Here is a 25,333-nt window from a genome sequence, read left to right on the forward strand (position 1 = left end):
AATATAAAACATCAGCAAAAAATTTCTAAAAATAAAGTTATTTAATAAAAGCTACTACGTTTTTAATGCTACAAAACAGTATATGCTTCATTCAATTAATTTTCATATATTCACATTTATTTTAAAATAAAAAAAGATTTTTTGTAAGTTTATTAAAAAGTTTAATTATTATTTGTACCAATGTTAGTCTAAAAATTACAGAAAATAGATTTTGTATTATTATATTTCTAGTTTTATAAATAAAACTTTTAACATATTTTAAAGAAATGAAATATTATAAACTAAAAAGCAAGTTCATTAAAAAGAAAAATTTATACAAAAAGCACAAAAACAAAAATTATATTTTTATCAGTTACAAATTTTTTTTTTTAAATGTTATTTTCTTGACAACAAAAAGCACAAAAATATTTGAATACTGATTAGTTAATGATTATCCACGTGATATATTGAGTGATTGTGACGTAATAAATTAAACCACATAACTAAGCACAGCTTATTTTTTAAATTTTTGTGAAACGAAAATTGTAATTTAAAAAAAAATTTTTTGCACCGGTTTTGATAGCGTTATTTAAAAAAAATGCAACTTTAATAAATGCACGTATTTTAAAATAAAAAAAGTTTGTATATTTTAATCAAATTGTAGTAAATTTAAAAATTATATCAAATAAATTTAGTAACAAATTAGCTTTTAAAAAATAGCCAACATTTAGCAAAATTATTTTTAACCAACATTTGAACAACATTTAAGTGACAAAAAGGTTTGTTTATTTACAGAAATTTTGTCCTTTTTCAATATTTGTTTATTTTTAGACCAACTGCTGCTTCTCAAAGAACTTGTAGGTTGGATTCTCGTAACCATTTTGTTGCATTTGAAGTAATTGTCTTTCTTCTGGAGTGAGGTGGTCGTTAACCTGAACATAAAAAGTTTATTTTTCATATTTTGTGAAATATATTTAGGCCAAAAAAGCAAATTTGGTATTTTTAAAATTGGAATACTTGTGGTTTATGACCTTCAAAAAAAAAAATTTAATATTTATCAAGTATATTGGCATAGGTGTAGTGGTTGTACACTACATAAGGTCCTGGGTTTGATTCCCAATGCTTACATGCTCTTGGGTAAGGCGCTATAAACAGTATAAACTCTGCCAAAAGGCAACACAAGATTGGGTTGGGGTAAATAATGTTACTCTATGTTAAGGTTGTTAGGTCGACCTTTCCACATAAAAATAAAGAAAATTAGTTATGCCAGTTAAATAAGGGAGAAAATTAGGCAGTACAGTGAAGTACAATAAAGAATAAGCTAGGACCACACAGTATCAAAGTTTTTATTAAAACCGTAAGTACAAGAGATCCTGAAATACTAATAGCCTATCATCTGATAGTAAATATTTGAATAGAACTAGGGTATATATAAGGTTGGAATATATAATATATGTCATTAAGAATGGTAAATGTAGTAAGAAATTTGGCAAGAAATAAATGTAAAATGTACAGTCCAGAAAAGTAAAAAATGTTTTTAAAAAACTTTAAACAAAATTTAAAAAAAAACAAAAACAAAAAAGAATTAATTATTTTATTCTTAAGACAAATAACAAAATAAATATTTTATTAACCGTTTTAAAAAAGAGCGAAAATAGTGAACTCATACCTGAAGTTTAGTAAATTTTTTCTGTCTGATTACCGACCTCCTGTTAACACCATGAACAACCACAGCAACTAAGGTCACAAGAACAAGAAATCCAACAGAGACGGCAATCCAACGAGTGAAAGAAGCTTCACTGTAATCCTGGTATTCCTTATCGGTATCCACAACAGCTAGGGGCTAAAAAATTAACAAAATTTTTGTTAAAATTTAATAGATCCTCCACTTATAAACCTGGATTTTTACTTATAAGTTACTGATATATCACTAGTTTGTCTGTGATAACTGCACACCACGAACACAAGTTTTTGTATTTTTTTAAACGGCAATAAATTGCTCATATAAATATATATATGTAAAGTCAACTAGGCTTTATTATATTTAGATTTATATTATTTATTTGCATTTTTAAATTTTAAAAATTTACCAATTTGTGAGCCTATTTTATTTAAATTTTAAATTTTTACTAAGATATGAAATATTAAGATGACCAAAATTAATGCTGCCACCGAGAATTAAACTTAAAGCTAATGTAATAATTCAACATAGAAATTAATCAACTCACTTGTTGTTGGTTAAAGTCAGCATCAAAATCTATTTCAATTTCAGGAGTCTGAAAACATTTACAAAAAATAAATTTTAAGTATTTACCATGAAAATTTTAAAGTATTTACTACACAACTAAAGTAGTAAGAAAAAATTTAAAGTGTTTACTCGATAAATTAAAGTATTTACCGTGGTTTCTTTAAACAACCAATCGTCATCATCATAATCTTCTTCTGAAAAATTAATATTCATTTAAGATAAACAAATACACAAATTAATTAAAACATTTTATTAAATTATTTATCCAGCAGCATTGTGTAGTGGTCAGAACACTTGGCCTCACTACATAAGATCCTAGGTTCGATCCTGACTGGTCTCATGCTGTAGCGTACATAGGTAAGGTGCTATAATCGCTATAAACTCCTGGTGAGCCAGCAGTTTAATCAGCAGCAGAATTATCAGGCAATTATAATCTATAATATCCCAAACTGCCATATTAGCTAAAGACTAGGTTGGAATAACTGTTGTTACTCTATATTTAGGTCATGAAGTCAACCTTCCCACAACAAGAATAAATAAAATAAATAACAAGAATAAATAAATAAAATAAATAAGAATAAATAAATAAAATAAATAAGAATAAATAAAGAATAAATAATAAACAAATAAAAAATTAGCAATACCTTCTTCCTCAAGATCATCTTCATCGTTCATTTCTCCTTCTAATGCTCCTTCAGTTTTTTCTTCGTCATAATCTTCTTCTGTTGCATCCTCATCTTCATCATAATCTTCCTCCATGTCTTCCTTCAGATCTTCCTCTACATCCACTTCCACTTCTTTGTAATATTCCAACTCTTCATCTTCAGGATCTATCATAAAAATCACAAAAAAAAGAATTTAATTTTCTGCATCTAACAAACACTTTATTACAAAAATTTAAATATTTTTGAAATCATGAAAATATTAGAATTTCCAACATTTAATTTAATAATTTACAACCTAATTGAATCTTCCTCTAAAATGTTGCTCTCCTAAAGTCTTTCCAGCCCAGTCCTTTTTATTCTATCTCGATGATTGCCAGAATAAAGAGCAATCAGATTAAATCGTTTTTCACCTTTAAATTCGAGCTCAACACCTGAGCCTACTCCGTCTTGGCTGCTAGGTAATAAACGAACTGTCATTAACAGGTCAGGGCGTGCCCATAACAGTCTTTTAAATATTTTACTTGTGTTTGTTGACTCCATACCAGGGCCTAGCATAATGACTTCACCATTTCCTGAGCGTAATCTCATCCACAAGCTTTTAAGGAACCTAGGGAACGATTGGTTTGGGTTTAAATGAGCTTGTGAGCTTATTTGTTCACTACTTGTGTGATTTGTTGGATTGTTTATGTCTTTTATTTCCCCAATAAATAATCTTGCTTGCTGTCTTTGATATGCACAGTGGAAATAAAGAGCTTTAAAGTTCACGTCTTTTCGAAAGTGTAATCTTCTGTACAAATCGAACGATAATTCTTCAAAGTTTTCGCGGTCAGAATATTCAGGCAAATTTTTAACTAGTTCGTAAAACTCTATTTGAGACAGAAGTGGGTGACTTTTATGACCAATGTTATTCCAGGTTAACATGTCACGTAACAATAACTCTCTCCATAAAAATTGGTCACTACAAACTTCTGACCAATGACGACTTGTCATCGATAAATTACAAATATCAACGGTGTCTAACTTTGATAGTATTACAATCTTGCAATAAAATGGAATATCATCTAAGCTGATCTTTTTACAGTTTTCTGTTGTAAGGTCATCTTGTGTAAAGTGTTCTTTGACTAAATGTAAAATTACTAGATTAATATATTTTACTCAAATCATTAGTTGCTTGTAGTAAATGGCACAAAAACTCATTGAGTTAAAGAAAAAAAAATTGGCCTACCAAGTGCCAACATTAACCTAATTTATTGTAATAGCACAAAATAATATTAAACAAATGGAATATATATTTTTTTTTTTGGGGGGGGGGGGGGGGAAGGGTTTTCGTATATTGATAAAAGTAAATAATAAATATGATAGGCTATACAATTAATATTACAACAAAGCGACGGGAAAAAATGACAAAATCAATTTAATGATTTAAAAAATACCAAAAGTATTAATGTTTACATAAAAATTTTAAGTATGTTATGACATGGTCACCAAACCCAAATTAATACCCCTATTTAACTCATCGAACTTAAAAGTAAAATTTGGCAATATTGTTACTTTCAAACCCTTAAGAAAGACGCAATGAATGGTATGAACTCCTGCTGAACCAATACTTCAGCAGTTTAATTATTGGCCAATTAATTAATCATAAAATCCTAAACTGGCAACTGCGTAACTGATGTTACTCTATCTTTAGGTCGTAAAGTCAACCTTTTCAAATCGAGAAGAAAAAAAAAAGTTTTAACTTTGCTTTTTTACCTTTGCATGAATTTATTTCCATATTCGAAGTCTTAGTAGTTCCATCTTTGAATTTCAACAAACATTGATCACAAAATAGTCGAAAAGCAGCAACCACGGTTCCTTCTTTCTGATTGGTTGAATTTTGTTTAAAATTGTTGTGAAGTAAACCCATTGAACCTTGGCAAATTGGGCGGGTCAAATCAGAGAAGTTTTCTTTTAAATTATTCATTTTTATAAATTTTTCTAAAAGACATACATAGCATTTAGTTAAATGAATATTGTATATATCTTTATCCTCGATGTGGGAAAGTCGAATACTCGACCTAAACATAGAGTAACATCAGTTACTCCGACCCAGTCTCAAGTTGCCTGTTGCAGTTTAAAATATTATATATATTATAATTACCCGATAATTAACTGCGGGTTAAGTGCTGGCTTAGCAAGAGTTTATATCGTTTATAGCACCCTATACGAGGGCGCTACAGCATAAGATCACTGGGGATCAAACCCAGGACCTCATTTAGTGTAGAAAGTGCTGTTACCACTACCAGACTACCACATGCTGCCGGTATATTTAATTTTAATAATAAAAGTAATAAAACCAGCAGGTTTGCACTACTTTAATTTAGAATTGATGCTACTGTACACTTTTTAAGCACAAAAAAATGTAGATAAAGTTGTTTTTATCTTGCCCTTTATTATTTACATATGAAGAATAAACAAGTTAAACTTAAAAATTCCCTTTTTTGTAACTTATCTATGATTAAAAATAAAATACACCATGTTTCCATAATACCCTTTTAAAAATACATTAAAAAATTTGCTGACATATTCGTAAAAAAACTATTTATCCTGCATTTATATTTATAAGTATTACTATTTTATTATTTAATAAACACTAAAAACAACACCCTTATCGTTAATTGCAATGTAATTAAATATATGTTATACAGTTATATTAGTCAGTTAGTGTTATGATAGTCTAATAGTTTACGTTTAAAAATTGTCCAGAATTAGCTTACGTTTCACTTACAGAATACTTTTTTATGTTGTTTTTAAAGTGACGTATTAAAAGTTACGTTGTTCAGAAATTACATTTTCCTTATTTGACTTATGAGAATAAATTTCCCCTATTTCGAAATTCTAAGGGATAAATATTTTTATATATATCTTTATCCTCGATGCGGAATGTCCGACTTCACGACCTAAACAAAGAGTAACAACCGTTACCACGACCCTGCTTTAAGTTGCCTTTGGCAGTTTTGGAAAATACACTATAATCGCTCAAGGTCCTGACTAAGCGCTGGCTTAGCAGGAATTCATATCCTTTATATCGACTTACTCAAGAACGCAACAGCATGGCAGCAGTGGAAATTAAACCCAGGACTTTATATAGTGTAGAAAGTGTTCTAATACTATATTGATACTATATTGAACCCAATTCTTTTGGCTTTTTTGCAAAACTTTCCTTTACGCGTTTTTAATTTTAATTTATACATTAAAAAAATAAACCCATTAAATGTTTTAATTTAAGTATTTTAAATTTAATTTTTTGGCTTTAACTAGTTAATAATTATAAAATTTTGTGTTTTTAAAATTTCCTTAAAATGTTTTATTTTATTTTTTAACAATGACATCATAAAGAAAAAATAAATTCATGATATTTAGCACTTGTTAACTATTACATCATTTTTAAATAAAAATTTATCTAAAGACCCTAAACAAAATACGTCAGAGAGCAAAAGGCAGAGCACTTTAAACACAAAACTTAAACCATACAGAACCGGTAATAATAATATTGACATTAACACAAGACCTTCGTGCAACAGTGTTTTGACAAAGTTCAATAAATATTCCTATTTTAAGCGTTACTTAAAACCACATCCATTATTTGCTTGTTTAAATACAAAGAACGATGGAAACTTATTTTTTGGCTGACTGCATAAAAAACATTACTTCATTTTTAGCCGAACTGACAACAATAGTTCTTTTAGTTACCCAAAACAAGATCACCTTATTTTACTTTAAAATGACGCAATACCTGAATAATCTTCTTCAAAAGCTTTGTTCTTTCTGTGTATAAATATAGGTGTCCTTGCATCTTTAACGACAAAGTACAAGCGAAGAGTGTACAACGAACAATACGATATAGAATAGGGGAGTGCCCCCTAAAAAATTGGGTGTGTTGTTTGTTATTTTAGTAAAATTTATAAAAAAGCAAAGTTATATTAAAGCAGAAATACGAGTTCAAATATTATAAAAATAGTTAAAATATCGTTTTGTGCATATAACAAAGCAATCGTAGTAATACGGTTAATTTACAAAAGCATTTTGTGGTTTTATTTTTTAAACAGTGGGGCTCAGGGTCATTTATCTTTTATATGAACGTATATGTTGTTGTAAGATTATATTTATTAATTTTGGTTGTGTAGTTAATCTGGAACCTTAGTTAAAAACTTTTTCATTTAAAAATGGGTTTTGTCGTCACTCCAGCAGACTATGAATCACAATCCTATTACACTGCGTTCCAAATTTAAGTTAAAAGTTTAAGGCAAAATTGTTGTGGTTTACAAATTTTTACGTGTTTTACTCTAACAGTAAATTTGTCATCAGTGAACCAAAAAGCGTTAGGTTTTTAACTGTATGCATATATCTAAAAGCGAAACTAGACCATTTTACTTTTTCTTACAAACAGCCTTCAAGACTAGCAGTCAGATCGTTTAAGTTACTGCTGTCAACGATTTATAAAACTTGTAGATGTACCTACATAACAAAAACTATTATTATGACATAATTTTTGTTTATTTAACGCTTTGGTTTGCCTTTTTTTTAATATATATATATATATATTTTTTTTTTTAGGTTTTATATTTTTTTGGGTAGTTGTATGATATTGTGACGTGTTTGAGCTATCTGTGAACGCCGGACTCAAGGGCGAATAGTGTGGCAATGGTGCGGTTCAAACCCGAAACCTTTCGGCTCGTAGTCCGACGCCGTGACCGGTTCGCCACACTACCGAACTTCTTATAAAAATATTGCTTAGCCTAACAGAATCGCTCAGCCTATGCGCCCACTAGCTTGAGATTTTATTGATTGGGTTGTCTTACATTATGCTCAGGTTTGTTTTAGCGAACAATAAGTACAAGTTATACTAAAATAAACTTTTATTAAAATATAAATTTATTAAAATTATTAAAAACTTTAGAGTGCAAGAGAAAAATCTACCAAACCATATTTTAAAACAGCGTTTCTACAATTTTTACGTCATAATCTACTAGAGTCTTTTGCGTATTTTTTTAAAACTTGAATAACAGACGATATGTAAAGAATTAAAATATAATATTTAGTGCCTTTTTTAGCATATCATACTCCGTATTTTCATTTAAAAATGTCAGCCAGACAGAGAAACTAAGCTCAATTTTTAACTTAAAATTGTTATGCGAAAACTCTCTTTAAAGAACATTTATTTTTTGTCCGCTCAGAATGATCGGGTATAAGAAAATGTTAAGTATATAAATACATTTAAGTTATTTTAGAGTGAGCCTCTTACTTTAAGTTATAAAGATTGAATCAAAGATTAAGTTTTTGTATGTTGATTGTCGAGTTTACATTTTGTTTATTAATGCTTAACTTTTATTTTTATTTTTTTGTATACATCTTTATTCTCGATGTGGGAAGGTCGACTGCATGACCTTAACATAAAGTAACATCAGTTACCCAGACCCAGTCTCGAGTTGACTTTGGCAGTTTGAGATATTATAGTCGGATAATTAAGTTACTAATTAAGTGCTGGCTCAGCAGAAGTTTATACCGTTTATAACGCCTTATTCAAGGACGCTACAGCATAAGTTCACCTGGGATTGAACTCAGGACCTCATGTAGCGTAGAAAGTGTTCTTACCACGACATCTTGCTGCCGGTGATTGTTCAAGTGATTAAATTTTCTTTAACTTTAGGCTGTAGTTATTGTAAATGTTAATTATAGTTTTTTACTTTTTATGACTTTATTTTGCAGAAATTGCTTAAACAAAAATATGTTTTGGGTTAAGTTATTGGTGTTAGTGTTTTTGTTTGTACGCGGACAAAACGTCAGACAAGTTGTTTTAACTTGTGGCAACGATGACGACACAATGGAACGTGGACAACCTGGGGCTCCCGGAAAGAGGGGACCGATCGGACCTCCCGGATTCAACGGAACTTCCGGATTTCCCGGTGTTAATGGTGTCAGGGGTCTTCCTGGAGCGAAGGGGGAGCCGGGAAACTGTGATGAATGTCAGAGTTTGCTGCTTGAGTTGAAAAATAAACTCACTGAGCTCGAAAATCGATTTAATGAAACCCAAACAGTAAAAAGTAAGTTAACACAAGTAACCTTTTATTAATTTGCATATTTACCCAAGTTTTTGGTTTTTAGTAATGCCTAACATGGACTGTAATGGTTTACCGGACAATGCAGAAAGCGGAGTATACGACATAATCATAAACAATAAAATAACACCAGTTTATTGTGATCAAACCACAGACGATGATTTTTGGATAGTAAATATTAATTAATTTTTGTAATTAGTATTTTTAATTTATTAAAAATATTTAAATTAAATTAACATTTTAACTTCAAGGTCATTCAAAGACATTTCGATGGGTCTCAAGACTTTTACTTGGATTGGGATAACTACGTGAATGGATTTGGAAGTGTATCGGGCGAATATTGGCTTGGTAAGTCCTTGAAATCTAATTCTTTAACTTTATTATTTGTGTTAAAGTTGTCTGTTGCATATAATATATTAAGACATTTATATACAGGTTTAAATAACCTTTACCAGTTGACAAAATCACGAAGATTTGAATTAAGAGTTGATTTAAACTCCTGGAACGACGAAAAAATCTTTGCAAGATACAGGTAAAAAAATATAAATTAAATAAAAAAGTTTTATTATATAAACAACTTTGTATTTTAGCAACTTCAAAGTTGGAAATCCTGAAAGTTTCTATCGATTGACTGTGGAAGGATATAGCGGTACTGCAGGTTTGTAAAATATAATTATGTTACTGGCAGTGTTTTAGTTAAAAAGTTATACATATATGTCTTATGTGGTTAATTAGACCTAATAACAAACAAAAAACAATTATTTAAAATTATTAACTCACAAATACCGCTTTAAATATGATTACAATAAGCGTATGTTAAAGACGCTTTTTTTATCGTAAAATTTATATTTAAAAATATTTATTTTTTATAATTAATAGCTAAAAAATCCTCAAAAAAAGATTAGCATAAAAGGTGTTAGTAGAAATTATAACAGCCTTCTTTTCAGTATAACTTTATCTCTAGACACGTGATCGATCTATGCGAGGTTTCGTGGCAGTTTATAAAATCAATCGCATTTCTAAACTATGGTAAAATATAGATAATTAGATATAGTGCATTTTATATGCTTTAATTTGTACAATTTACCACGATTCAAATGCACCAGCAGTATTTATATGGGTTTAATTGTTTAAATTATAATACTGAGTTTATATATTGTTTAGAAGTGTTATTTAAAAAAATCGATTACAACAATATAATAAATTATGACGTCACAATAGTTTATTATTTTTTGCACAATTTTTATTATTAAAATATTATTTTCGTATTAAAATTTTAATTTCTAAACAAACAATGGCTTAGGTTACGTAACAATGAGAATAAATCTTTATTTTTTTTAAATCTACTAATTTAAAATAAAAACGGAAATTTTGAAATAAAAATTAAATATTTAAGATTATATAAATTAAAATGTTTTTTTTTATTTATTATAAGGCAGTTAATAAATTTATAAAAAAAAATAAAAATTAGTTTTTTTATGTCGAAAAGTTCTCAAAATTATTTAAGTAATTAAAACTTTTTATAATTTAGTAAATTGTTTAACTTTTATATTTATGCAGGAGATTCGATGAGTTGGCATAATGGGATGCCGTTTACAACATTTGATCAAGATCATGATAGGTGGAGTGGTGGTAACTGCGCTAACAACAGTCATGGTGCTTGGTGGTATAACGCTTGTCATTACTCAAACTTAAACGGAGAATATCTTGTTGGGGGAGTTAAAAATGATCGTGGCATAAATTGGTATAATTGGAAAAATAATTATTATTCGTTTAAAAAATCTAAAATGATGATTAGGCCGTTGTAAAACATTCGTTAATTAAGGGAAATAATTAAAAACGCTTATTTGTAAGTTAATTATTTTTACTTATTAAAAAACTGAAAACTTTAAAAAATATGAAGTTTTGCATATAATCCTAATTAAATTAAAATATAAAATTGTTAAGCCTCCTTTTCATTGGTTTTAAGTAAAAATTATTCATTAATAACATATTTGTAAATAAAAGGGAATTAACTAAAATAAAAACCAAATTGTAAAATATTTGTAATAAAAATTGTGTGTATAATTAAAACTAATAAATGTTTATTCATTTAAATATGTTAATAGAATTCTGATCACATATTAAACGTCAATCAAATTTGTTTGCATTTATTGTTAATTTAAATGTGATTATAATGTGTAAATAGTTGTGCTAATTTTTATTTTAACATTGCTTTACCATTAAAATAATTCTGTAAATAATCTGTGTTTATATAAAAATTCAATCAGAAAGTTTAAATATGACGTCACAATACTTAGTTATTTGTAAATTTGTTTTAAACTTTATACCTGCTAACTGACGTCACAAAGACATATCCTATATGACGTAATAAAAATACGTCACACAAGCATACTTCGAAAAAAAAAAATAATTTTATTCATAAAAGTAATAATGTTAATGACGTCACGGGGTAGTGACTTGGTAATGACGACACACAGCTATGTCGAGGTACTGACGTCACATGTACAGTAACGTCAAGGTAATGAATGACGTCACATTAAGTAGTCTGGTACAACCATTTTAACTGGTTTTTGTATTTTAGTAAAATTTTTTTTTTTAAATTACACGTTTGACAACTGACACCTATGCTCAAAAGAGCTAGATATAACCAAGCAGAGACAACTTAACAATCTGGTCAACGATTGATTGGCATGGGACGAACTTTAATAACGCAACATTGTATTAGGTGACCGCCCTTTCAACAAATCAATATCCTAAACGAATGGAGGAATATTATCAACAAACGACAAATAAACTTAGCATGTGTGCCCCATTTATACCTAACCTTTATATAAATATAAGCACATATTAGGAATAAACCAGATGTAATTGCAATACAAATGATATACCAATGTGCTACTAGTTATCCAAGTTTAACTTATTTTTTTAATTCAAAAAAACACAAATTTTTAGCTATACAAATCGTGTTAAAAGTGCCATTTAAATATTACCTCAGAGAAACGATATACATACCTATATAAAAACTATAACTTTAGGTTATCACCTAATCAATTTATTAAGAGAATATATGTTTAATCAATTAGCATCAATATACTATTGCACAAAAATGTAATTTACATGAAGTATTAATATTTGTATAACTAATTAAAACACAAGCATAAAGCACTTTAAATCAGCTGATATATATGGACATAGTGAAAAACGAATAAATTTTAAAATGGCATTTTTACACTTCACAAAAAATCATTTATAATTACAACTATGGTATATTACAGTAAATATTGTTATCAATTTTTTTTAAAGGCTTACTAATACCTAATATATTTTGCAAATTAAAAATCCATCAAATTTAAAAAAATAAATTTTAATATAATTTTAGTAATATTGTAATGACTCTAGGTTGGACAAAAGAATTAAAGCTAAAACCTAAAACTGTAAAATTAGCTTTGTAACATCTAAGTTTGGTAATAAAATGATATTTTGCTTAAACAAAAGTGAAATTTAATTTTAATTTATATGTTTGGGATAAAAATAAAAATGTTTTTTATAGAGGGTTCATAAATCTAATTAAAATTTAAACTGTAACATCAGTGTATGTAAAACTGTAGCGATCAGTAAAATTTTGAGCTTCCTTGACCACTCTGATATGGTTGACTGTGTTGTTAAAATGGGTTTCTATGATGTCATAATTCTCACTATCCTTAATATTTGGAAGATCTTCTTCAATTTTGGAGATCAGTTGATTAAGTAAATCAACCGTTACCTTAATCATAACAGTAAAAAATTGAAAAATTGTTCGATAAAAGTTAGAATAATTACCTATTTTTGGCTACTAATAATTAACGTAATAATTAATTATTTTTGGCTATAATATTTTTTCGTATTACTTTATAACTTACTACATACAGTATACCATTTTTTTATCCATATTTTGAAAAAAAATTATTTGAACATGAGGTCCTAGGTTCAATCCCAACTGCCTCAAGTAAGGCATAACAAACTTTTGCTAAACCAAAAACTAATATTATCAGATTAATTAACAAGCAATTATAATCGAAAATATTCCAAACTGCAAAAGGCAACTCGAGACTAGGTCGAAGTAACTAATGTTACTTCATGCTTAAGCTGTAAAGTCGACCTTTTCACATAGAGGATAAATAAATGCAAAAAAAGACTGTTTAAACCAACTTGCTGATTTGCAACCTTGTTCGAAGAAGTAAATATACTTGTTGAGTATTTCAACAAACAACTGCAACTGAACAGCTGACTCCATGCATTGGTTTGCAGTCTTAATAGCTTTCTTCAAACATTCCATAACTCTGTGGGAATCCTTCATCTAAATAAACTATTGGGTAATTATTATGTATGTTGAATTTAAACAAAAGCTAGCTTAAATGGTAACTTTTTTTACCTTAATTTATGAATTTCGGTTAAGTAGTCTAAGTTAAAATTAGAATTATTCACATTTTTTCTAGAAAAAAACTGTAGTCAGACATTTTACTCCAATTTTAACGTGTTAGGTTTTTATATTTTTTGGGAGGGAAGGATGTGGTGTTATGATGTGTTTAAGCTACATGTAAACGCCGGGCTCAAGGACGAATAGTGTTGCAATGGTGAGGCTCGAACCCGAAACCTTTCGGCTCGTAGTCTGCTGCCATGACTGCTTAACCACACTACCAAACCCATTTTACTCTAATGAAGGATAAACAAATTAAATTACCTCTCCATCGCTCTCTTGCGTTCGTCCTGACCAGAACAAATGTGACACATGTGCCACGGCTCGTGACTGATCAGGTTTTTTCAGCAGATGTGCCGTGGCATGAGCACACTGGGCACGCAAAGGGGCATGGTTTTCCTCGCTGAAACAGTCACAACGCTCAACTGCACTGACAAGAAGGGTCACTGCTGCAAGTTGAGCCCGACTATCTGAAACTTCCTCTTCACATATCGAAAAAGCCTTCAAAAAATGAAGAGTTAAAAGGAAAATCTATTCATAACAGACCTTGAAGGAAGATATATATATATAGATGTATGGTCACAACTCTTAACTAATATTTGCTCGTGATAATTTTTCCTTGCCCCACAAACGAAAGTTTTATTTAATCTGTATATCGTCTACTAAGCTTTATTATATATAAATTATTTAAACTAAAATATGGGTAATAAAAGCAAAAATGATAATATTTATAATTTTAGGAAACTGTTTTCCACTGAAATTGGTTTATTCTTTATTTGTTAAACAGTTAACAGTTTTAAATTGCTTACTTGTGAAAGATATTCATAAGCAATAGCTTCATGGTTGTCAAATTTTAGTTCAGATACCATGATAGCACCTTGTATGAACAACCTTAAAGACAAATCAGGGAAACCAACTGAACAAAGATTGTTGTTCATTGTTCGACATAACTCATAAATCTTGCAGCATTTTTTACTCCATTTTGCATCCTAAAAAATTGAAAAAATATTTTATTATTGATTGACCGGCAGCATGATGTAGTGGCAAGAACATTTGCTACACCACACAAGAGATCAAGAGTTCAATTCCTACTGATCTCATACTGTAGCGCCCTTGAGTAAGGCACTATAAACGGTATGAACTCCTGTTGAGTCAGCACTTAATCAGCAGCATAATTATCGGACAATTAAAATCTATAATATCCCCAACTGCTAAAGGCAATGCGAGACTGGGTCGAAGTAACTGATGTTACTTTATGTTTAGGTCGCGTATTTCGTTCATTTTAACAAAACAACAAACAACCTTTATTGAAAAGTAATCAAATATCTAACAAATGAAAAGCAAAACATTTTGTTTTATTTACCTCTTCACTTATTTGTTTGTATCTGGCAGACAATCTATAAGCAGAAAACACAGCAGAAGTGATTGTGAACGACATCCTTTTGTCCCCACCTTTCTCAAAGTGACCGAATGCTTTGTTTAATATCTGCAACAAATTTTAGTAATTTTTACATTTATTTATCCTCGATGTGAAAAGGTTGACTTTATGACCTAAACATAAGTAACGTCAGTTACCGACCCAGTCACGAGTTGCCAGAAGTAGTTTGGGATATTATTGATTATAATTGCCCAATAATTATGTTGCTGATTAAGTGCTGGCTCACCAGAAGTTTATACCGTTTATAGCACCTTACTCAAGGGCGCTACAGCATGAGAGCAGTAGGGATCGAACCCACGACCTCATGTAGTGCAAGTGTTCTGATCACTACATCAATTAACTAGTACTCTTAAATAACCCGTTTGACACAAGATTGTATAAAAAGTCAATGCAATACATGAACAGATCGCCCTTTGTGCACCAACTTAAATAATAGTAACTGGGAACCTCGACCAACAGCATTTAAACAAAAATTTTCAAAAAAATTGAACAAAATTTTTACCAAATAATGTTGGTCAGGTTCGTCTGAATAAAGAAGATGAACAAATCTTGATACTAGTCCCTGTTCTTCCGCAAAATCCTCCGCATCTTCGTCTGAAGTTTGATCTGCTTGGTCCTGGATCAACGGGGAGATTAACATCAACAAATTATCGACCTGTTGATCAACAAAATGTATTAAACATCAACAAATTATCGACCTGTTAAGCAACAAAATATATATTAAACAACAAAATTTCAATCTGTTAAAGGTGGGTCAAAAAAAGTAATATTAAATAAATTCTGTAGAAACTTTAAAAGGCCAAATGATAAATCTAATTCCAGCAAAAAAATCTTTTAAAGAATATTTATAAATTCCTACTTGTCCAGCATCGAGTATATTCGTTTCATTCTCAAGGGCGTTGTTAATAATTCTAATTGCTATTTGCTTTCGAGAAAAGTAGTCTAAATGTTCATAGAGTGGAGCAAAATACCTAGATTAAGAACATATTTTTTATTTTACATTTACTAGTGAATAGCCTGCTTTATAGTCGGCATTTTAATTGTCATAATATGGTCACAACTCTTAATTAATATTTGTCTGTAATAATTTACCCACGCACCACAAACTGCAGTTTTGTTTATTTTAAAGGTCTTTTAATTGAACATACATACACATATGTATAAAGTTTACTAAACTCCATTACATATAAATAAGGCCTAAGGGTTAATTGAGCATTGACAAAAAACTAACAGATAAAAAAGATAAAATTCTAAAATTAAGCCTGTCCATCAAAACTTTAAAATTAATGTCTTGAAATTTAATTTATAAATGATGCGGTTTGTACGTATACATATAAACCGGCAGCATGGTGTAGTGGTAAAAACACATAAGGTCGTGGGTTTAATCCCCACTGATTTCATCCTGTAGCGCCCTTGAGTAAGGCGCTATTAACGGTACAAACTCCTCCTGAGCCAGTAATCAGCAGTATAATTATCGAGAAATTATAATCTAAAATATCCCTGCCACAGGCAACTCGAGGGTCGGAGTAGCGTATGTTACTCTATGTTTAAGTTGTGAATCAACTTTCCCACATCGAGGATAAAGATGTATACAAAATAAAAATATATAAATAGAAGAAAAAAAATTTTTAATAAAATTTAGTAAATAGGTTGTAAATTAATTTACTTGATTTGCAACACCGTTAAAATGTTGTTGTATTTGTCGATCGGAACCAATAAAAGTTTGGACAACTCTTTGCACAATGCAGCGTCTTTTACACTTGAAATTCTACAGAAAAAAATTGTAAATATTAAAAAAAAAATTCTGAAGTTCTATAAAAAAACTTTAATTAAAGAACACAAAAAAAAACGTAAATGTGGAGTTTAATTAAAGTTATAAGAGAAAAGAGATCACATATTTTGTCCGGTTCCAGACAAAACATAATTACACAACGACTCTCCTAAATTCCCTCGTCTAGATTACAGTGTGAGAGAATTATCACCTACGGATTACGCTTCAAGAGAATTCTCTCCTATGGTAAATGGTACGTTGTTTTGCCTAGACCCGGACAACATAGACCCGAGAAAAGAAAACACAAACGGCTTACGTCTCAATTTTTCTTTTCCCGAACAATTCCATCGTAGACTCGAACACTTTATCAATATAATCTACTCTGTCCGTGTAACATTTAAAAGCAAGGTTCACCAACGCTGTATGCATGGACACTACATCTTCAAGCAGCATCTCTTGTCTTTGCTGGATATTTAAACAACAATTACTTTGGTTTAAATAGTTAACTGTCCATCCTACAAGCTGGGGTACATTTAAAGTGTTGAAGTGTGTTTAAAAGAAGTTTAAAAGAAAGTTAAGTTATCAGCGCACCACAAACAGCAGTTTTTTTGATTTAGAAGGGCCATTTAATATAATGTATTTGACAATGAAAATAAAAAGAATATTGGTTAACTGGTAATTTGGTATACTAGCCATAGCGGGAGACAACAAACCGAAAAATTTCAGGGTTTGAACAACACCAATGTCACACTACTCGCCCTTAAGCCTGGTGTTAACATAGAGCTTAAAACATGTCAGAGTAGCACACCCTTACCTCAAAAAATGTAAAAACCTACTTTAAAATGACATAAAAAAAAGTAAACCATTTTTTGTATAAAATACATTATTTGGTAATACTTGTAATAAATTACCTCAGTTATTTTGTCAATTTGTTCAGAGAAAATATCGAACAACATAACTTCCGGTGGGATTGCATTTCCTTTGTTTCTTGTCACAAATAATGCTAATCTGAAATACAACAAAATAGTTGTTGTTTGTTTTATAAAGTGTTAAATTTTGAACATATTAGAACTACGGCTTTACTCTTAAATGTTGCAATTTAATATAATTAACAGTTTAATAAATTTAACATTTTATCCACTAATTAATAGCTTGCCCTATAGTCAGCATTTAATTTGTTGAAATCTAGTCGCAACTTTCAACTAACATTAGCCAGCGATAATTTACCTACTTTTACAAATTGCAGTTGGCCTGTATTTGGACATAAACATACACATTGTCCACTAAACTTTAATATATGTAAGTATCATAATTGTACAGGTTATTGTTAAAAGATATTTTAGAACACAAATTATTTTACAATTTTGTCAACTTTTTTGCGTTAAAAAAACCCACACAAAAAAGTTTCTACCCTATAAAAAGAGCCTACCTCTCGATAAGAGCAATAATGGTGTTTTTAATGTTAACATCAGGATGGACATCAGCACAAGCGCAGAGGAATCCACGAAGAGTTTGGATGTGAAATTCATCAGGAAAAACCTATTAAAAAAATTACAATATTAAGATTACAAATTATTCATTCACTAATTGAAGATCAGCTTAAGGTCAAAATATTAATAGTGTTTTTTTTGTATATATCTTTATCCTCGACATGGGAAAGTCGAATGCACAACTTAAACATAGAGTAACATCAGTTACTCCGACCCATTGTCGAGTTGCCTGTGGCAGTTTGGGACATTATAGATTATAATTGCCCGATAATTATTTTGCTGATTAAGTGCTGGCTCAGCACGAGTTTATACCGTTTATAGCACCTTACTAAAGAGTGCTACAGCATAAGATCACTGGGGATCGAACTTAGGACCTCATTTAGTGTAGAAAGTGTTGTTACCACTATCAGACTACCACATGCTGCCGGTATATTTAATCTTAATATTAAAACTAATGAAACCAGCAAGGTTTGTACTACTTTAATTTAGAATTGATGCTACTGTACACTTTTTAAGCACAAAAAAATGTAGATAAAGTTGTTTTTATCTTGCCCTTTATTATTTACATATGAAGAATAAACAAGTTAAACTTAAAAATCCTTTTTTTTGTAACTTATCTATCATCAAAAATAAAATACACCATGTTTCCATAATACCCTTAAAAAATACATTAAAAAATTTGCTGACATCTTCGTAAAAATCCTATTTATCCTGCATTTATATTTATTACTATTTTATTATATAATAAACACTAAAAACAACACCCTTATCGTTAATTGAAATGTAATTAAATATATGTTATACAGTTATATTAGTCAGTAAGTGTTATGATAGTCTAATAGTTTAGGTTTAAAAATTGTCAAAAATTAGATTACGTTTTACTTACAGAAAACTTTTTTATGTTGTTTTTAAAGTGACGTATTAAAAGTTACGTTGTTCGGAAATTACATTTTCCTTATTTGACTTATGAGAATAAATTTCCCCTATTTCGAAATTCTAAAGGATAAATATTTTTTTGTATATATCTTTATCCTTGATGCGGGAAGTTCGACTTCACGACCTTAACATAACAATCGTTACCCCGACCCTGTTTTAAGTTGTCTTTGGCAGTTTTGGAAAATACATTATAATCGCTCAAGGTCCTGACTAAGTGCTGGCTTAGCAGGAATTCATATCCTTTATATCGACTTACTCAAGAACGCTATAGCATGGTAACAGTAGAAATTAAACCCAGGACTTTATCTAGTGTAGGAAGTGTTCTAACTATTGCACCACACTGCCAGTATTTTTTAAAACGCGATTTATTTTTACCCATTTATTTTAAGTATATTAATTTTTTTTTAAATAGCAAAAATTGTTTATTTAGTTTATGATACTATATTGAACGCAATACTTTTGGCTTTTTTGCAAAACTTTCCTTTACTAGTTATTATTTTAATTTAAACATTAAAAAAATAAACCTATTAAATGTTTTAAATAATTTAAGTATTTTAGATTTTATTATTTGACTTTAACTAGTTAATAATATTAAAATTTTGTGTTTTTAAAATTTCCTTAAGGTGTTTTATTTTATTTTTTAACAATGACATCATAAAGAAAAAATAAATTTATGATATTTAGCACTTGTTAACTATTACATCATTTTTAAATAAAAATTTATCTTAAGACCCTAAACAAAATACGTCAGAGAGCAAAAGGCAAAGCACTTTAAACACAAAACTTAAACCATGCAGAACCGGTAATAAGATTACTGGCTTTAACACAAGACTTTCGTGCAACGGGGTTTTGACAAAGTTCAATAAGTATTCCTATTTTAAGCGTTACTTAAAACCACATCCATTATTTACTTGTTTGAATACAAAGAACGATGGAAACTTATTTTTTGGCTGACTGCATAAAAAACATTACTTCATTTTTAGCTGAACTGACAACAATAGTTCTTTTAGTTACCCAAAACAAGATCACCTTATTTAACTTTAAAATGACGCAATACCTGAATAATCTTCTTCAAAAGCTTTGTTCTTTCTGTGTATAAATATAGGTGTCCTTGCATCTTTAACGACAAAGTACAAGAGAAGAGTGTACAACGAACAATACGATATAGAATAGGGGAGTGCCCCCTAAAAAATTGGGTGTGTTGTTTGTTATTTTAGTAAAATTTATAAAAAAGCAAAGTTATATTAAAGCAGAAATACGAGTTTAAATATTATAAAAATAGTTAAAATATCGTTTTGTCCATATGACAAAGCAATCGTAGTAATACGGTTAATTTACAAAAACATTTTGTGGTTTTATTTTTTAAACAGTGGGGCTCAGGGTCATTTAACTTTTATATGAACGTATATGTTGTTGTAAGATTATATTTATTAATTTTGGTTGTGTAGTTAATCTGGAACCTTAGTTAAAAACTTTTATATTTAAAAATGGGTTTTGTCGTCACTCCAGCAGACTATGAATCACAATCTTATTACACTGCGTTCCAAATTTAAGTTAAAAGTTTAAGGCAAAATTGTTGTGGTTTACAAATTTTTACGTGTTTTACTCTAACAGTAAATTTGTCATCAGTGAACCAAAAAGCGTTAGGTTTTTAACTGTATGCATATGTCTAAAAGCGAAACTAGACCATTTTACTTTTTCTTACAAACAGCCTTCAAGACTAGCAGTCAGATCGTTTAAGTTACTGCTGCCATCGATTTATTAAACTTGTAGATGTACCTACATAACAAAAACTATTATTATAACATACTTTTTGTTTATTTAACGCTTTGATTTGCCTTTTTTTTAATATATATATATATATTTTTTAGGTTTTATATTTTTTATTGGGTAGGGGTATGATATTGTGACGTGTTTGAGCTATTCGTGAACGCCGGACTCAAGGGCGAATAGTGTGGCAATGGTGCGGTTCGAACCCGAAACCTTTCGGTTTGTAGTCCGACGCCATGACCGGTTCGCCACACTACCGGACTTCTTTTAAAAATATTGCTTAGCCTAACAGAATCGCTCAGCCTATGCCCACTAGCTTAAGATTTTATTGGTTTGGTTGTCTTACATCATGCTCAGGTTTGTTTTCGCGAACAATAAGTACAAGTTATACTAAAATAAACTTTTATTAAAATATAAATTTATTAAAATTATTAAAAACTTTAAAGTGCAAGAGAAAAAACTGCCAAACCGTATTTTAAAACAGCGTTTCTACAATTTTTACGTCATAATCTACTAGAGTCTTTTGCGTATTTTTTTAAAACTTGAATAACAGACGATATGTAGAGAATTAAAATATAATATTTGGTGCCTTTTTTAGCTTATCATACTCCGTATTTTCATTTAAAAATGTCAGCCAGACAGAGAAACTAAGCTCAATTTTTGACTTAAAATTGTTATGCGCTTTTAAAGTGCATTTTTTGTCCGCGCAGAATGATCGGTTATAAGAAAATGTTAAGTATATAAATACATTTAAGTTATTTTAGAGTGAGCCTTTTACTTTAAGTTATAAAGATTGAATCAAATATTAAGTTTTTGTATGTTGATTGTAGAGTTTACAATTTGTTTATTATTGCTTAACTTTTATTTTTATTTTTTTGTATACATCTTTATCCTCGATGTGGGAAGGTTGACTGCATGACCTTAACATAAAGTAACATCAGTTACCCCTACCCAGTCTCGAGTTGACTTTGGCAGTTTGAGATATTAAAGATTATAATTGTCCGATAATTAAGTTACTGATTAAGTGCTGGCTCAGCAGAAGTTTATACTGTTTATAGCGCCTTATTTAAGGACGCTACAGCATAAGTTCACCTGGAACTGAACTGAGGACCTCATGTAGCGTAGAAAGTGTTCTTACCACGACATCTTGCTGCCAGCGATTGTTCAAGTGATTAAATTTTCTTTAACTTTGGGCTGTAGTTATTGTAAATGTTGATTATAGTTTTTTACTTTTTATGACTTTATTTTGCAGATATTGCTTAAACAAAAAACATGTTTTGGGTTAAGTTATTGGTGTTAGTGTTTTTGTTTGTACGCGGACAAAACGTCAGACAAGTTGTTTTAACTTGTGGCAACGATGACGACACAAGAGAACGCGGAGAACCCGGGGCTCCCGGAAAGAGGGGACCGATCGGACCCCCCGGATTCAACGGAACTTCTGGATTTCCCGGTGTTGATGGTGTCAGGGGCCTTTCCGGAGCAAAGGGGGAGCCGGGAAACTGTGATGAATGTCAGAGTTTGCTGCTTGAGTTGAAAAATAAACTAACCGAGCTCGAAAATCGATTTAATGAAACCCAAACAGTAAAAAGTAAGTTAACACAAGTAACCCATAATTAATTTGCATATTTACCCAAGTTTTTGGTTTTTAGTAATGCCCAACATGGACTGTAATGGTTTACCGAACAATGCACAAAACGGGGTATACGACATAATCATAAACAATAAGATCACACCAGTTCATTGTGATCAAACCACAGGCGATGATTTTTGGATAGTAAATATTAATTAATTTTTTTAATTAATATTTTTAATTTATTAAAAATAATTAAATTACCATTTTGATTTTAAGGTCATTCAAAGACGTTTCGATGGGTCTCAAGACTTTTACTTGGATTGGGATAACTACGTGAATGGTTTTGGAAACATATCAGGCGAATATTGGCTTGGTAAGTCCTTGAAATCTAATTCTTTAACTTTTTTATTTGTGTAAAAGTTGTCTGCTGCATTTAATATCATAGGACTTTTATATAGGTTTAAATAACCTTTACCAGTTGACAAAATCACGAAATTTTGAATTACGAGTTGATTTAAACTCCTGGAATGACGAAAAAATCTTTGCAAGATACAGGTAAAAAAATATAATTTAAATAATAAAGTTTTATTATATAAACAACTTTTTTATTTTAGCAACTTTAAAGTTGGAAATCCTGAAAGTTTCTATCGATTGACTGTGGAAGGATATAGCGGTACTGCAGGTTTGTAAAATATAATTATGTTACTGGCAGTGTTTTAGTTGAAAAGTTAAACATAAATATGTTTTATGTGGTTAATTGGACTGACTACCAAACAAAAAACAATTATTTAAAATCTTTAGCTCACAAATACCGCTTTAAATATGATTACAAAAAGCGCATGTTAAAGACGCGTTTTTTATCGTAAAATTTATATTTAAAAATATTTATTTTTCTTATAATTAATAGTTAAAAAATACTCTGATTTTTAATCCAAATCGGTCTTTTTTAAAAGATCAGCATAAAAGGTGTTAGTAAAAATTATAATAGCTTCCCTTTCAATATAACTTTATCTCTAGACACGTGATCGATCTATGCGAGGTTTTGTGGCAGTTTATGAAATCAATCGCATTTCTAAACTATGGTAAAATATAGATAATTAGATATAGTGCATTTTATATGCTTTAATTTGTACAATTTACCACGATTTAAATGCACCAGCAATATTTATATGGGTTTAATTGTTTAAATTATAATCCTGAGTTTATAATTTGTTTTTGGAGCGTTGGATAAGTGTTATCTAAAAAATTCGAGTAGAACAATATAATAAATTATGACGTCACAATAGTTTATTATTTTTTGCACAATCTTTATTATTAAAATATTATTTTGTATTAAAATTTTAATTTGTAAACAAACAATGGCTTAGGTTACGTAACAATAAGAATAAATCTTTATTTTTTTAAGAATCTACTAATTTAAAATAAAAACGTAAATTTTAAAATAAAAATTAATTATTTAATATTATATAAATTAAAATGTTTTTGTTTTTTTTTATAAGGCATTTAGTAAATTCGTAAAAAAATTAAAATTTAGTTTTTTTTTATGTCGAAAAGTTCTCAAAATTATTTAAGTGATTAAAACTTTTTATATTTTAATAAATTTAACTTTTATATTTATGCAGGAGATTCGATGAGTTATCATAATGGGATGTCGTTTACAACATTTGATCAAGATCATGATAGGAGGCATAGTGGTAACTGCGCTAACAGCTATCATGGTGCTTGGTGGTACAACTATTGTGGTTACACAAACTTAAACGGAGAATATCTTGTTGGAGGAGTTGAAAATGATCGTGGCATAACTTGGTTGCGTTGGAAAAATAATCGGTATTCGTTTAAAAAAGCTAAAATGATGATTAGGCCGTTGTAAAATATTTGTTAATTAAGAGAAATAATTAAAAACGCTTATTTGTAAATTAATTATTTTCACTTATTAAAAACTAAAAACTTTAAAAAATTTAAAGTTTTGCATATAATCCTAATTAAATAAAAATTAAAATATAAAATTGTTAAGCCCCCTTTTCATAGGTTTTAAGTAAAAACAAATCATTAATAACATATTTGTAAATAAAAGGACATTAATTAGAATAAAAACCTAATTGTAAAATATTTGTAATTAAAAATTGTGTGTATAATTAAAAGTAATAAATACTTTTAAAATATGTTAATAGAATTCTGATCACATATTAAAGGTCAATCAAATTTGTTTACATTTATTGTTAAATTAAATGTGATTATAATGTGTAAATAGTTGTGCTAATTTTTATTTTAACATTGCTTTACCATTAAAATAATTCTGTAAATAATTTGAGTTTATATAAAAATTGAATCAGAAGGTTTATATATGACGTCACATTACTTAGTTGTTCGTAACATAGAAGAATTTAAATAGAACAATTAAATTTAAGTAAATTCTACTTAAAATTTGTTTGTATTAAATGTAAATTATTTTAATAAAACATCATAATAGTTTTGAAAGTTTTAAACTTTATATCTGATTTATATTAAGTAAATTATTTTAAACATTTGCAAATATTAAGCTTATTTCTTATTTAAAAGAAGCTAATTGACCAATACATAAAATATTTACAAATTTTTAATCGAATAAATTTGTGTTTTAATATCATGCACTTTTATTAAACTTGTTTGCAAACTTATGACGTCATATAATAGAAATTAAATGCCCCAAGCTAAACAAAATTAAGCGTCAAAATTTAAGCAAATTTTGCAAATTATAAATATCGTTTAAAATGTTATTTAGGCATATTTATATATTTGCAGTAATGGTTTTATAAAAGCAATTTAATTTTAAGTTTCGACGACTTTAAGCAAATAATTTTAAAATCTCTGATTTGGAAACTTATCTAGTTATAAATATTAATATAGTAGAAATTAATTTATATTAT

The 25,333-nt window shown here is 29.1% G+C and overlaps 5 protein-coding genes across 5 annotated transcripts; 2 read left to right on the plus strand and 3 right to left on the minus strand.

The window, feature by feature from the left end:
* Positions 1–441: 441 nt before the first annotated feature.
* LOC145741213 (uncharacterized) lies at positions 442–3,064 on the minus strand. Its single transcript, XM_082558760.1, has 5 exons — positions 2,872–3,064; positions 2,378–2,421; positions 2,208–2,255; positions 1,649–1,822; positions 442–911 (listed from the first exon to the last, which is right to left on the minus strand). The coding sequence occupies exons 1-5, from the start codon at positions 3,062–3,064 to the stop codon at positions 807–809; spliced, it is 564 nt and encodes a 187-aa protein (XP_082414886.1). The 3' UTR covers positions 442–806.
* A 154-nt stretch (positions 3,065–3,218) lies between these two features.
* LOC145743874 (uncharacterized) lies at positions 3,219–4,855 on the minus strand. The gene is made up of 3 exons (XM_082561933.1): positions 4,645–4,855; positions 3,414–4,013; positions 3,219–3,346 (listed from the first exon to the last, which is right to left on the minus strand). The coding sequence occupies exons 1-3, from the start codon at positions 4,853–4,855 to the stop codon at positions 3,330–3,332; spliced, it is 828 nt and encodes a 275-aa protein (XP_082418059.1). The 3' UTR covers positions 3,219–3,329.
* A 3,789-nt stretch (positions 4,856–8,644) lies between these two features.
* On the plus strand, positions 8,645–11,210 carry LOC145743870 (microfibril-associated glycoprotein 4-like). The gene is made up of 6 exons (XM_082561930.1): positions 8,645–8,975; positions 9,037–9,161; positions 9,242–9,338; positions 9,426–9,522; positions 9,581–9,648; positions 10,551–11,210. Exons 1-6 carry the CDS (start codon positions 8,660–8,662, stop codon positions 10,796–10,798), a joined length of 951 nt encoding a protein of 316 aa, XP_082418056.1. The 5' UTR covers positions 8,645–8,659; the 3' UTR covers positions 10,799–11,210.
* A 1,062-nt stretch (positions 11,211–12,272) lies between these two features.
* Positions 12,273–19,070, minus strand: LOC145743867 (vacuolar protein sorting-associated protein 35-like; the record flags this gene model as incomplete). The annotated part of the gene is made up of 12 exons (XM_082561927.1): positions 12,273–12,756; positions 13,186–13,329; positions 13,714–13,950; positions 14,259–14,438; positions 14,813–14,935; positions 15,390–15,542; positions 15,747–15,858; positions 16,554–16,655; positions 16,975–17,123; positions 17,570–17,666; positions 18,088–18,197; positions 19,035–19,070. Coding segments are annotated over 12 exons (1,632 nt in total), but the record flags the coding sequence as incomplete, so codon positions are not given.
* A 1,189-nt stretch (positions 19,071–20,259) lies between these two features.
* LOC145743873 (angiopoietin-related protein 1-like) lies at positions 20,260–24,706 on the plus strand. Its single transcript, XM_082561932.1, has 7 exons — positions 20,260–20,280; positions 22,107–22,442; positions 22,504–22,628; positions 22,704–22,800; positions 22,886–22,982; positions 23,042–23,109; positions 24,050–24,706. The coding sequence occupies exons 2-7, from the start codon at positions 22,127–22,129 to the stop codon at positions 24,295–24,297; spliced, it is 951 nt and encodes a 316-aa protein (XP_082418058.1). The 5' UTR covers positions 20,260–20,280; positions 22,107–22,126; the 3' UTR covers positions 24,298–24,706.
* The last annotated feature ends 627 nt before the right edge of the window (positions 24,707–25,333 follow it).

Source organism: Corella eumyota, chromosome 2 (assembly GCF_963082875.1).
Source record: "Corella eumyota chromosome 2, kaCorEumy4.1, whole genome shotgun sequence".
NCBI lineage: Eukaryota > Metazoa > Chordata > Ascidiacea > Phlebobranchia > Corellidae > Corella > Corella eumyota.

Excerpts from the sequence above, each read along its gene's own strand:
- LOC145743874 (XM_082561933.1), bottom strand. The coding sequence starts at position 4,855 with ATGAATAATTTAAAAGAAAACTTCTCTGATTTGACCCGCCCAATTTGC. Across the intron at positions 4,014-4,644 it reads GGAAATAAATTCATGCAAAG|TCAAAGAACACTTTACACAA; the intron begins GTAAAAAAGCAA and ends TTTTACATTTAG.
- LOC145741213 (XM_082558760.1), bottom strand. The coding sequence starts at position 3,064 with ATGATAGATCCTGAAGATGAAGAGTTGGAATATTACAAAGAAGTGGAA. Across the intron at positions 1,823-2,207 it reads CTGACTTTAACCAACAACAA|CCCCTAGCTGTTGTGGATAC; the intron begins GTGAGTTGATTA and ends TTAATTTTTTAG. Across the intron at positions 912-1,648 it reads AAAAATTTACTAAACTTCAG|GTTAACGACCACCTCACTCC; the intron begins GTATGAGTTCAC and ends TTTTATGTTCAG.
- LOC145743873 (XM_082561932.1), top strand. The coding sequence starts at position 22,127 with ATGTTTTGGGTTAAGTTATTGGTGTTAGTGTTTTTGTTTGTACGCGGA. Across the intron at positions 22,801-22,885 it reads ATCAGGCGAATATTGGCTTG|GTTTAAATAACCTTTACCAG; the intron begins GTAAGTCCTTGA and ends ACTTTTATATAG. Across the intron at positions 23,110-24,049 it reads AGGATATAGCGGTACTGCAG|GAGATTCGATGAGTTATCAT; the intron begins GTTTGTAAAATA and ends ATATTTATGCAG.
- LOC145743870 (XM_082561930.1), top strand. The coding sequence starts at position 8,660 with ATGTTTTGGGTTAAGTTATTGGTGTTAGTGTTTTTGTTTGTACGCGGA. Across the intron at positions 8,976-9,036 it reads TGAAACCCAAACAGTAAAAA|TAATGCCTAACATGGACTGT; the intron begins GTAAGTTAACAC and ends TTTGGTTTTTAG. Across the intron at positions 9,523-9,580 it reads AAAATCTTTGCAAGATACAG|CAACTTCAAAGTTGGAAATC; the intron begins GTAAAAAAATAT and ends TTTGTATTTTAG.